The sequence below is a fragment of the Apaloderma vittatum genome, unplaced genomic scaffold (assembly GCF_000703405.1).
Source record: "Apaloderma vittatum isolate BGI_N311 unplaced genomic scaffold, ASM70340v1 scaffold9635, whole genome shotgun sequence".
NCBI classification, from domain to species: domain Eukaryota; kingdom Metazoa; phylum Chordata; class Aves; order Trogoniformes; family Trogonidae; genus Apaloderma; species Apaloderma vittatum.
The window spans coordinates 26,210-37,923 of NW_009716471.1; the positions used below are offsets into that span (position 1 = coordinate 26,210).

At 38.9% G+C, this 11,714-nt stretch overlaps 1 protein-coding gene across 1 annotated transcript; it reads right to left on the reverse strand.

Annotated features, from left to right (window-relative positions):
• Nucleotides 1–3,013: 3,013 nt before the first annotated feature.
• On the reverse strand, nt 3,014–7,668 carry LOC104269534 (parvalbumin, thymic). Its single transcript, XM_009869542.1, has 5 exons — nt 7,629–7,668; nt 5,872–5,939; nt 4,953–5,085; nt 4,590–4,699; nt 3,014–3,314 (listed from the first exon to the last, which is right to left on the reverse strand). The coding sequence occupies exons 2-5, from the start codon at nt 5,930–5,932 to the stop codon at nt 3,289–3,291; spliced, it is 330 nt and encodes a 109-aa protein (XP_009867844.1). The 5' UTR covers nt 5,933–5,939; nt 7,629–7,668; the 3' UTR covers nt 3,014–3,288.
• Nucleotides 7,669–11,714: the final 4,046 nt, after the last annotated feature.

An 11,714-nucleotide genomic window follows, 5' to 3' on the forward strand; every position in this document is an offset into this window, starting at 1 on the left:
TCTAGGATGGGATTTCCAAAAGGAACACGGAGTCAGGAGGCAGCCAGCTTCCACTAAATACCAGGAGATTTTCTGTTATGCATGATTCTGCTCCTTTATCAGGACAACCCAAAATTTTGGTTTAAGAGAGACGATGGATTTAGTGGCTAGAGCTCTAGGGTGGCTTTGGCCCTCTGTATCTTTTTCCTAAGAGCTTATGTAGGACAATCAATTTCTTAGTATTTAGTTCAGTGTGTTTAGATCCCACTTAAATAGATCGTAGTACGCCTTTATATTTCACAAGAATATTGAGAAGACTAGAGATGAAACTGCTCCTAGAGGGTAATGAGGGGACTGAGGTGTGTCTGAGAACACAGAGTCTTTGGGCTCAGTGGAACTCAGATCTGCCACTCACATTTTGGTTTGCTCTTTAATTGTCTTATGTAAAGGTAAGACATATAAACAACATTTCCTTTATCCTGGAAAATGTGAAGCAGTATTTTACTATCCTGAGTAGGATGGCATTACTCTAAACCTGAGAACAGGTTCCCAGTGTAATGATACAGGCTGTTGCTAGATCCTTTCTAACTGGATGTAGCATAAGCAATTTCTAACAGAATTTTGGTTTTTAACTGTGTACTCAGCAGTGTTTTATTCATGTACTTAATTCGTAACATTGATGCAGAGGATTTAACCTTTACTTATTAGATTGCCCTGCTGGCTTACAGAACCTCCATCCTCGAAGACAGTCAAACTGAGCCTAGAGCAATGTGCCCTAAGCTGTCCTTCTGAGGAACCAATTGGAGCAGAAACCTCCAGAGATCCTTTCCAGCATGAAGTAGTCTGTGATTCTATAATGCAATTGCAGTAACACTTTGATATCACATTTGTCTCTTTATCACATAGCTATCCTGCTATCAAAGATTTTGTTGAGCACATTGACATTGTCGAGTTCAGAGGAGACCCCGGGCTATTCCCTAAGAAAATCAAAGGCTGCCACTAGCTGAACTTAAATTCGTTGAAGTGAACCTTCCACGAAAACTTTGCATTTTTGGAATTCGTTTCCTTTAGGTGGAAAATACTCTCTTCTAGTTTGGTTAGCTCTAAAAATGTGCATCCTAGTGCCAAATACTTAAGAGGGACGCGGCGCTTTTGCCGAATACCTTATGGGCTTTTTTAAAGTTGGAGCCTTTTTGGAGTTTTATTGTAATTCCTTCTAATGAAATAGCTGAATAGTTTTAATAAGATTTAAAACTCATCTTCTTGCCACGAGTTACTGTTTAAGAAGAACAGATTTTCTCAGAAACAAAATTCTCCAAGTTTTATGTGAAGCTGCAACATAGGCAAGAAATGCCTGATTCTCACAAGTACTTAATTCCCCCTTGTGGCAACAGAAGGCAGTGATGTGCAGTTGCTTAGCATCTCTGACATACAGGCTGGGCCACTGTGGAGTCTTGCATTTCTTGCATTCCACAAGAGACTTTCTGATGTGCAAGGAATGCAGTATCAGGTCTGTCACTTAGGGTATTGTGTGTGCCATCTGCTCGTGAACTAGTGACATGATACTTTGGTCATTACCAGTGTGAAGAGCTAAGGTATATATTACATATGTATATTGCTACAGATCTGGATTGCTCTGGGTTTTGTTCTTCAAGCAGATAGGCAAATGAATCGGAACCAACAGACTTTCGTCATTATGCAAAATATTTCAGTGCTGCAATTAAAAGCAGCTATAATTCAAACCTAGATTTAACATCAAAGGCAGTGGGGATGGAATTAGGATTTATATTCATTATAATTCTGCCAAGGCTTCAGTGAGTCTGATTGCTAGAATTCCTCTTTTGCATTAGCTGTCTTAAATCTACCAAACAGCTCTCTTACATGCCTGGGTACGAGCGAGCTGCACTTGCCTCACGTAATCATCTTGCAATTCATGGAAATGCCAACACTGAATGGTACATAAAAGTTCCAGAAGGCTTTGTTTCTGCTCTTCTTCGAAACAGCTGCCAAATTTTGCTATAATTATCATCCAGTTTCCAGAGAGTATTAAAGTGACGGTCTACTTGTGAGCTGGAACCACGTCAGGGTAGATGGGAAAGAAGACAACTAGATGTTGGTGGGGAAGTTTCCAGCTCACTCAGCCAGAAATGCACAACATCGACTCAGTCTGTTGAGCTCTGCATTTAGCCATGGACATTATTTACTTTGTCCCTTAATGAAGACAATGCTATAACTAGCTCTGAATGCTCTAAGACACTTATCAAAGGGAAGACTAGTTCTTAGCAATTTTTAGACTTAAGAAAATTGCTAATATTATGGATTATATAGCTGATTATTCTCATAATAAATGGAAGAATTGAGTAATGGCCTTTAAGGTAATCAAATAGCAAGATGAGCTGTTGTTGCACCTGTAGGAAACAGAAATTCACAAATTTGGCAAAGTATTATTGTTTGGTACATATTAAGAGATAATAAGCAACATGTTCATGATTTGTAGAAAAACCTCGGGGCCTGTGGCTCACGTTGTCATGAGACTGTGACTTACGCAGTGTCAGTTGGGATTAGACCCTTCTCCTCTATCTCACAGCTGCCTTGGATTTCATGAAAGATAAATCTTCTTAAGGGAGAGTTACATTTTAGGCCATAAACACTTTCTGACAATACATGCTGTAGCCTAATACTTCATTTTGTAAAATTACCCACAAACTTATTCCATGCTTTGAGCTATGTGTCAACTCCTCTTAATTTTTTTTCTCATATTCTCAGGGTTGGGACTTAGCATAAATTATTTTTAGCTATCTTTTTAGCATTGTTTTTCCTGAAGGACTAGAGAATAAGCAGAAATAAACTCAGTGAAATCAGTGCAATTCAGCCTGAAAAGATATTATAGTCATATTGCTTAAGATCATCAGAACTGTGTGTAGGGAGTCAGCATGGCCAAATACAAGGATGGAAAACCAAAACAAAATTTAAAAAGCAGCTTTTTTCCTCCAAGTTGTGTTTGATTTTTGTTGTTGATTTTTTTTTTTTTTAATTTTTGTCTCCCCTCTTCCAGCTACAATTTCAACATTATGAGTGGTTGAAAATCACGAAGTGCCTTCTTTACAATGGAGATGTAACAATACCACGTAACCAAAACACCTGTACATTGCACGATTTCTTTGCAATCCGGGGTGTGAGCTTGATATATGGGGAACTGCTAATGCCTGAAACAATATAAAAATGTACAAACACATGCTGAGTGCGAAGTGCTTGTTGGACGAGGTAATTGGAAGAATCAGTCCAAGGCTGCCTTTGGTCTAATGCTGTTTATGCCTTCACCAGAGATTGGAATTCTGTCAAGAAAGAAAATGAGAAAGGCAGGGGATAAAACTAGATGAAAGTGGTTTTTAACATCTTCAGAAAAGATAAATAAAAATGACTTAAACTCCTAGCTATGGAGGGCTCCCAAAGTTATTATAACCCTGCACAAGCTACTGCTAAACTGAGAGTCTGGGGGCGTAACAGATTTTTCACTCCTTAAAAAAAGTAAGTGCAGAGAGGAGGAGTGTGTCTGTAAATCAGATTTGTGGGAAATCCTGAGTTAAAGGTAAACTATCCTTAACCCCTTACAAACTCTGACAATAGCTTTCAATATGAGGGATTTTTTGGTTGTGTTACTCCAGAGAAAAAATATCAGTAATGATGTAATTTCAGAATGGGAGATTCAATGGTTAAGGGCTAAGATCTGCATAATAAAATACTCAGTTTGGGGCTCATAAACAGAAGCTGCAAAAGCTGCTGGTAAAGCAAATTCCTCCAACAGTGTATCTTTCTCTCCTCCCAAACTCTGGCTAAGATTAGCACGTGTGTCTGTTAGGGTTATTGCCACCTGTCCCAGTTCAGCTGAGACAGCCCTGTTTTCAGTGACTTCATCTCTAATATATGATGCATACTGTCCTATTTTTCTTTGCTGCAATTTCTAGAAGAAATATCCTGGGCGGTTCACATCACCCCTGTGAGGTTTTCTTTGGGAATTGCATTTTGTTTCTCAAGGAAGAACTGCTCAGTGAAATTGGCACTTAGCAGATAATTCTCCAGCACAAAATTCCGTGCTGCACTGCAGCAGTTCCAGCCTTGCAAAGCAATACCAGCCTTATTTGACATTACTGAATTAACCATTCTGTAATATTGGCCAATTTTTAATATGGTAGATGAAGAAATAAGTTTATGTAGGTGGAAGTGTGTTTAAAAATGAAAGTGTCATATGGCCAGAAGGGCAGAGCATCCACTGCCAAAATGGAAATTCAAAAAACAAATGTGTGTTCAGGATGTTTTAAAACTGGCACACTGAGTCTATGGATCACATAGCAGAGTTAACCCCAAAGCTGTTGTTATCGACTGGAAGAACAGGCTCTACACTGGATCTAAATATGCTGTTGCTGCAAATGGGAATAATGCCCAAATGGGAATAAAGCCGTGAAAATAAAGGAGTATTCACTAGTGTAAAGTTTGCGGCAGAAAGTACCAGGCCAAAGTACTTGGATGTATTCTTCATGCTACAGTTTAAATGCAGCCCTAAATGCATGCATTTTAAAACACAGACTTTATGAAGTTTCCAAAAGTCTTACCTTCCACTCCAATTTTGCCATCACCATCAGTGTCACCTGCAGCCAGAAAAGCCTTGGTCTCTGCGGAGGTGAGAACTCTGGCATTTGAAGAGAAATTCTTCAGAAACAGCCTGAAATAGAGCAGGGGAGAGTCCTGTGCTTGAGTTTTGTTCTCTGAAATGTCCTTGGCATATTGGTATTTCTGTTTTTCTTAAACTCATGCCAAAAAACCCCATAAGATAATTCCTGCTCTTATTATCTGAGGAAATCCACACAGATTCGAGGAAAGACAAAAATAAAATAACAGCAAGTTTCTTCTAGGAGACCAAGCAAGTTCAAAGGTTTACATTGTTGAAAGAAATACAGCAGCTGACCAATACTTACTGAAGCTCATCTTCTTCGATGAAACCACTCTTGTCCTGATCAAGGATTCCAAAAACTGTCTTTATCTGATCAGGAGTTTTGCTGGATAAACCAACCGTGGAGAAGAAAGACTTGTAGTTGAAGGAATCATCAGCTGGAAGAAACAGAAGTTTAAATATTTTCCCTTGAATTTGCTACTACTGTATGTAATCTTGGGAATATGCATGTCTTTTCTTAAGAATCAGCCTGCTCCTCTTTCTCTTGTTCCCTGGTGTAAGCAAAAAAAGAAGATACAGCAGATCATATCCCTTTTTAATCACTCTGTGCCTGTGGTCGTGTATCCTTTCAGCTAGTTTGCAGTTTTCGGCTACGATGCATATTCTGCTAGACCAGGATTTATGCAATTAATAATATTTAGAGGGTGCTACTGCAGCTTACAGATCAACTCCTATAATTCTTACTTCATTTTCACTTAGTCCTGTCTTTGGTGTCAAATTTGGTAAAAAAGTTAGTAATTCACAGTCAAATAGCTCTTTGAGCAGTTGGAAAATTGGCTTGATCTTGCCAAGGAACTCTTAAGAGAACTGAGACTGGTCATTGCTTCACGAATGACACTTTGATTCTGCAGGCTGAGGCATTTTTGACATTTTGAAGGAAGAGGCTATTTAAATCTAAGTCTTCGACATGTTTAAAAATTGTCAGGGTTTAAAGTTAAGCCAGCCCTAACTGAAACTGTGGCCTTTAATTGCTGCTCTGTGTTTTGGGGAATGTTACCCACTAAATAACCACTTGTGAGACTTTCTGAACTCAAGGGCCCATACGGTAACGTGGCTAGAAAGACATCTCACGGGGAAGGAATCTAAAGGGAAAATGATAGGCATGTCATCTTAAGACATAAAAATGATACGCATCTTCTGGCTGCGGAGAGACCATTCCTTACCCTGGCAGCTGGAGAGAGCCGATTCAATATCTTTAGCGGAAAGGATGTCAGTCATGGCCATTGTTGAACTGTAAAATAAATTAAATGTGAGCTACTTAGTCATGAAAATGACTTCTCTACCTCCTTCATGGCTCTGTTTGAAGTTGCTGCTGTGACAGTATATGATAGAGGAGACATTATTCATATAATCGGGAGCGGCGCGTACTGTAACAGATGTCTGCAGCAGGTGCTTCCACTTAAAGCTGGGTAATGAGGGAGGAATTCTGCACGCGGGAGTGAGGGGCTTCAGGAAGATCTGGTGACTGTGCTGCACTGGGAGAGTGAATCAAAGGTGTCTAGCACTGCAAAACTTCGTGACTTTTGCGTGGGTTTGCCTGGAGGCAGATTATTACTTAATTAAAATCGGCACGTATTTACAGCATACATAAAAGATAAGGCTCAGTATGTCCCTTAGAACTTTATCTGGAATAAATGTAACTGGAATTTAAAAAATCAAGTATTATTATAAATAAATGTAATGATCTTTTCAAAGAATGAAAATAATCATGTAGAATAAGTAATAATTATTTTACTGACTTCAAGGAAACTTAAATTTGGACAGTAAGTTCCTCCTCTGTTTAGTTCCAACAATAAATGTAGCTACACTATAAAAGTCATGATAGTTTTATGAAAAAGTTTTCTTTTGTTTTGGGTTTTTTTTTAATTCCATGCAGGGGATAATCAGCTAGATTTTTGTCCAGATTTTGGCATTTCACTATACTGATGTGCTTAGAACAGAGGTATTGAGACTTAATATTTGTTCCTAGTAGAGCAGAGGAGGTGTTATGATACAGCGGCATTTGACAAAAGATATTCCTTGTCCCTTTCAGTCACCAACAGCTGCAATATTTTGCCAGCGTAATATAGACTGCTTGAGAAAATGCTACGAGACCTAAATTTCTAGTCAGTGTTACAGTTTGGCAAACTGCACACTCCAGTGCAGGTCACAATTTAAAATTTGCAACATTACTGAAAAGCAGCTTCATGTTAATGAAGGAAGGGAAACCAGACATAGAAAAGTTATTCTTGAAAGCCACAAGAGAACAGAAATATCTTTTCCTGAATCCCTAACTGATCTTCAGCAACATCTTTCTTCCTGCCTAAGCAGCATTTATGTGAAGGAAACCAATGCTGGTAACCATTCATAGTCTAGATGCTGATTTGAGATCTACACATAGGTTTAAACTTTGCCTAAAATATGAAATAGCTGCCTCTGCACAAGCGGGTTCACAGCAGAGGAAATTGTCCAGCATTCCAGTCCCTTGCTGAACGTCTCAGAAGGTGTAAGAACACAATGGGATAAATTCATGCTGATAGCCATGGCTACTTCTCCAGCTAAGGCAAATGAGTTAATTTTGTTTTACTAGCAATAATTTTCTCCCAGTGGCTTCTTGTGCAAGGTATTTCCCCCTCTCAGCACTAAGCAAGATAATCTGGAGCTCTGCCATTCACCTAATTCTCACTGCTGACATTATTAAAAACGGGGAAGAGTTGAAGGAAAACCTAAAAATTGCAGCATTTTTTACAAAGGACATCATTCCTGTCTTTTTCTGTCCTGTGATCTGAATGATGATTCTATTCTATGTTACCTTGTAAAGATACAACATACTGGAAGCTGATGCAGGAATAAATATCTTAATTGCATAGGCGCTTTCCATCTAGGGAGCATTTTGCTTTTGTGTTTCTTTTTCTGAAAGCTAAGGATCTAATTGGCTTACCTTTGCGGTCTTCTTGACTGGATCAGGGAGCAATCTGGTTTGGAGGAACGTACTTGCTGTGTGTCTTCAGCAGAGCTGAGCTTGCATATATATACTTTAAGTTGTATACCATATACAGATTTTAGATTTCAGCGTCACGAAGGGGGAATGGTGTCAAATGAACTTGCCTAACTAATCATCTTGCACTATTTTTATCTCAAGAGAATACATATGATATTTGCAAATGAAACAAGATAAGTGACCAGATAGGTGAAAAGGACAGAGTCAAATTTCTTCTGATTTAAGCAGAAAATACCAACTTCTCCATATGATGTTGGGCAGGAAAAAACCGCTGCTGCCTGATATGCTTGATCTGAGGAGTCAGATGAAATGAAGCACAACTAACTTCTGAAGAGATACCTTTAGTGAGTGTTTAAATGTGATAACTTGTTATCTTATCTGTAGACACTGTGTGATAAATTTTCATCATTTGAGCACTAAACAAAATTTTTTTTAAAAAAAATCCTGTTCAGATATTGTTTGTGTAGCAAACCATTTAGGGAAAATAATAGTAGTCTTATCTCCCAGAATGCCTGGTCTGTTGTTGTTTTGAAAAAAAAACACCTCACAGTGAATTTGTTGCTACAGGAGGTAAAATAATATTATGTTGATCCACAGAACAGTTGGTTGGGGGAGGGTGTTTCATCTGGTATGTTTCCAGAGAAAATCTGAAAATTCTGCAAGGTTCTGACATCCTGTTTAGTCGTGTGTGTATGAAGCAGAGGAGTTGCACTCTACCCAGCTGTCTCAGAGACAAAAGCCCCTGAGCCCTACGTGCTTTCAGAACAGAGAGAAAAATTTTGATGGCAGCATCACTGCACGGAACAATATGTGAAGAGTGGTTTTGCAGTTTTACAGCCTGCCTTCTGAACTCTTTTAGATAAGTGATTATTTTTTTCCAACTTTTGGTCAGCATTGTTTCCAAATGTTCTTTTGTTCTAGTTATTTTATTATTTTTTTTTTTGGTAGCATAGAAACAATTGGATCATCTCAGTTCTCTTTCATGAATGTCATAGACTGAGGAGGACGAGGAACCTGTCAGCTTGGATCTCACTTGTGGCTTGAGGCAGCGGAACAGGGAAGGACAAGTCATATGGATGACGGCACGAGACAGCATTGTGGCCAGGGGTAAGGGCTGGCAAGGGATGACAGTGCAACTGGCATCACAGCTTGAGGTGGTGGCACAGTAAGAGGTGACAGTGCAGAGACTGTCGTAAGGTCAGAGAGAGTATCAAGGCTTTTTTTTTCCAAAGCGGTTCCCTCAAAGATGGAAGGCAAACCTAGTCAAGCGCTGAAGCCAACTGCTAATAAATCAGTGTGAGGCAGAAGAAGTGGCAGACAGGGTACCTGTGGGACCTTACTAGTGCATCCAGCTGCAACGGCAGCTGATGAAAAAGCAACAAAAGACTGTTGTAAAAGTCACTGTGTGTGGAGGGGGTGTTATTTCACTTGCTTATAGGAAAAAAATATTACTACAATTTTTTTTCTTTTTACCAGTTCTGCATGTCTGTCCTCCGTAAAAAAAGTTTCAGATATGGATAATTCTTGTGAGGGGAAGAACTTTTGGTCAAGAACGGCTGTGGAAGATTTCAGCTTTCCCAGTTTTCTGAATGGGTTGTTGACCAGCTGACGCTGAAAAATGTCAAGAAGAATTTGATGGATAGATATTTAATACTGGCTCTTGTTGCCACTGGTGACATCTGGTAGAAGGGATACAAATATCACTTTCCCCCCTCAAACTCTTCTATTAAATGACTTTTATTCTACATGGGAAATAAATTCCTCTCCCTTGTGCACACACCACCCTTTTTTCCCCCTCCAATTTGGAAAATTGCCTACATAGTGCCAACAACTGATGTGCCGTAAGTAGGGCATCCAACATAAAAACCAATGGCATGATATGACCTAATGAAGCTAAGTTAAGAGGAAGGCCAAATTCTGCTGAAACTCTTGGACTGCAGGAGTCTACATGGGAATTTGGTCCCTGGTGTCTATTTCAGAGAATGCATTTGATTTTAGATGCAATGGCTTCTCATTTTGCCCAGAGCTAATTCCACATATGTTAACCCCTCGCCCCCACTCTTCCCTTTAAAAATAGCAGTGATTGCTGTTATTTCCCTTAATGCCTGTGGACCGTTGCCACTAGTTTGAACTTTTGTATGTGAATCACATAAGGATGCAGTCTTTAAAAGCGCGCTTTGTTTTCTAAGAGGCTTCAACAGGAGGATTCCTTTTGTTCTCTGACATTTTAAGGCTGAAGCGTGAACGTCAAATGATTTATGGTTCTAGTCTGTTGAGCTGCATTCAGACTTCAGCAAATTTTGGAGTCCCTTTTGCAGTGAGATTGGAGGCACTAGAGATCCAGAACACATGCACCGGCTGGCAGGATGAAATGTGCAAGGATCATGTAACTGTATTTACAACCAGCCTCCAACAACCATTTTATTTTCAAGCTCTGCATTAGGGATTGCAAAAACATCTGTCTGGTCATTTTGGCTTTCTTAAATCAAATCTTTTAGTAACTTTCCAGCTGCCATCCAGCTTGCCAGGGAGAGGAACTGGAGAAGATACCTCTTTCAGATCGTCAAGTTACCACTAAAAGCAGTTTTAAACCCCAGCACTTGAGCATTTCACTTTGCTCAAGTCTCGCTGCCTTCTAGAGGACTCTGTAACGGAATGTTCCTCTCATTTAATTCTTCCCATTTTCAATCTTAACTCTTCTAACACCTGAAGTTACCTCCTCAGGTTCAAAGGCTATATATTTTGTTCCTGATAAGTTCTGTGATTGCTCTATAATATAGTCTTGCCATTCTTTGAGTGCTGACATGAATTGTGTGTGCAATAGAATAACAAAACCCACTACATAGATGTGAATGCCTACTTTACTTTAAATAAGTGTGATTTTCTGCCCTTGTATATGCCTGAGATAGTTTTCCCAGACTGCTTATGATAGGCATATCCATAGTCACAGTCAAGGAATAGAAATCACCTTCTATAATGTGTTTAACCTATTGTTAAATGACACGTGAATAGTGAAAGTGTAATATTCATTCAGCTTGTAATTTGCTTTGGGAATATATGAGGTGAAAGAAATTGTAGGAATGTAATTTAGTGTGACTGTGTGAATGCATCATGCTCCTGTCACTTGAAGAATGTAACTCTTTAAGTGATACGGAAATATTTATGAGTACTTTTAGGTTTATATTGCTTAATCTAACATCTGTAGACATAACTATCCCCCCCCAGTAAAATGCTGAAATAGAAAAATGCTAGAACAGTTGCTATGGAGTGAGGAAGCTGTATGGGGAAAATACACAAAATAACACCTGTTTTATTTCTGCAAACTTGAATGAATCACAAAAAAATAAGTAATTCATTTTTCACCAGCTATCATTCTAGTGTCAAGTGACTTCAACCTCTGAGGTAGTTTTTCAGAGATTCTGACAATTTATAATGTAAATTTTCAACTTCAAGTGCCTTTAAAGTGCTAATTTACAAAGTTTATTCAGCCATATATTTCTTAGATCTGTAAAACATAATTCTTATGCCAATTGGATTGTTTACATAAATCAGATAATTTTTGTTTCTGCATATCTGAAATTCACAAGAGAGAGTTTCAGTTCTGATCTCAAAATTTGAAGGAATATGGCCCAGATGTAAATTCTGTGTGATTTCTCAAGCTGTAGCTTGAGGGTCCTTGTTACAGGAATGTTAACATTAGTCTGTGTGTTTACACTGCATAGCCCAGTGCAGTTCTGCTGCCTGCTTGTGCTTTATAAGCGCTATAAATAATCATCAGTTGCAGCAGCCTTCAAATATATGTTTGAAATTAACTCTGATGTTTTTGAGCCTGCCTGCATATTCTTGTATAGTCCTTATCACACTGTGTAAACAGAGTATCCCACTATAAACAGAAACAACTCCTTGCAGTTATGAAATTGCAGGAGCCTGAAACAAGAATTGGGTCATTATGCACACATATACTAATCTAGTACTGATACTGCTGAATGAAGCAGTGCCTTCGATTTTTCTGGCAGAGGTGCTTGT

Excerpts from the sequence above, each read along its gene's own strand:
- LOC104269534 (XM_009869542.1), bottom strand. The coding sequence starts at position 5,932 with ATGGCCATGACTGACATCCTTTCCGCTAAAGATATTGAATCGGCTCTC. Across the intron at positions 5,086-5,871 it reads GGCTCTCTCCAGCTGCCAGG|CTGATGATTCCTTCAACTAC; the intron begins GTAAGGAATGGT and ends TGTTTCTTCCAG. Across the intron at positions 3,315-4,589 it reads TGGCAAAATTGGAGTGGAAG|AATTCCAATCTCTGGTGAAG; the intron begins GTAAGACTTTTG and ends CTTTCTTGACAG.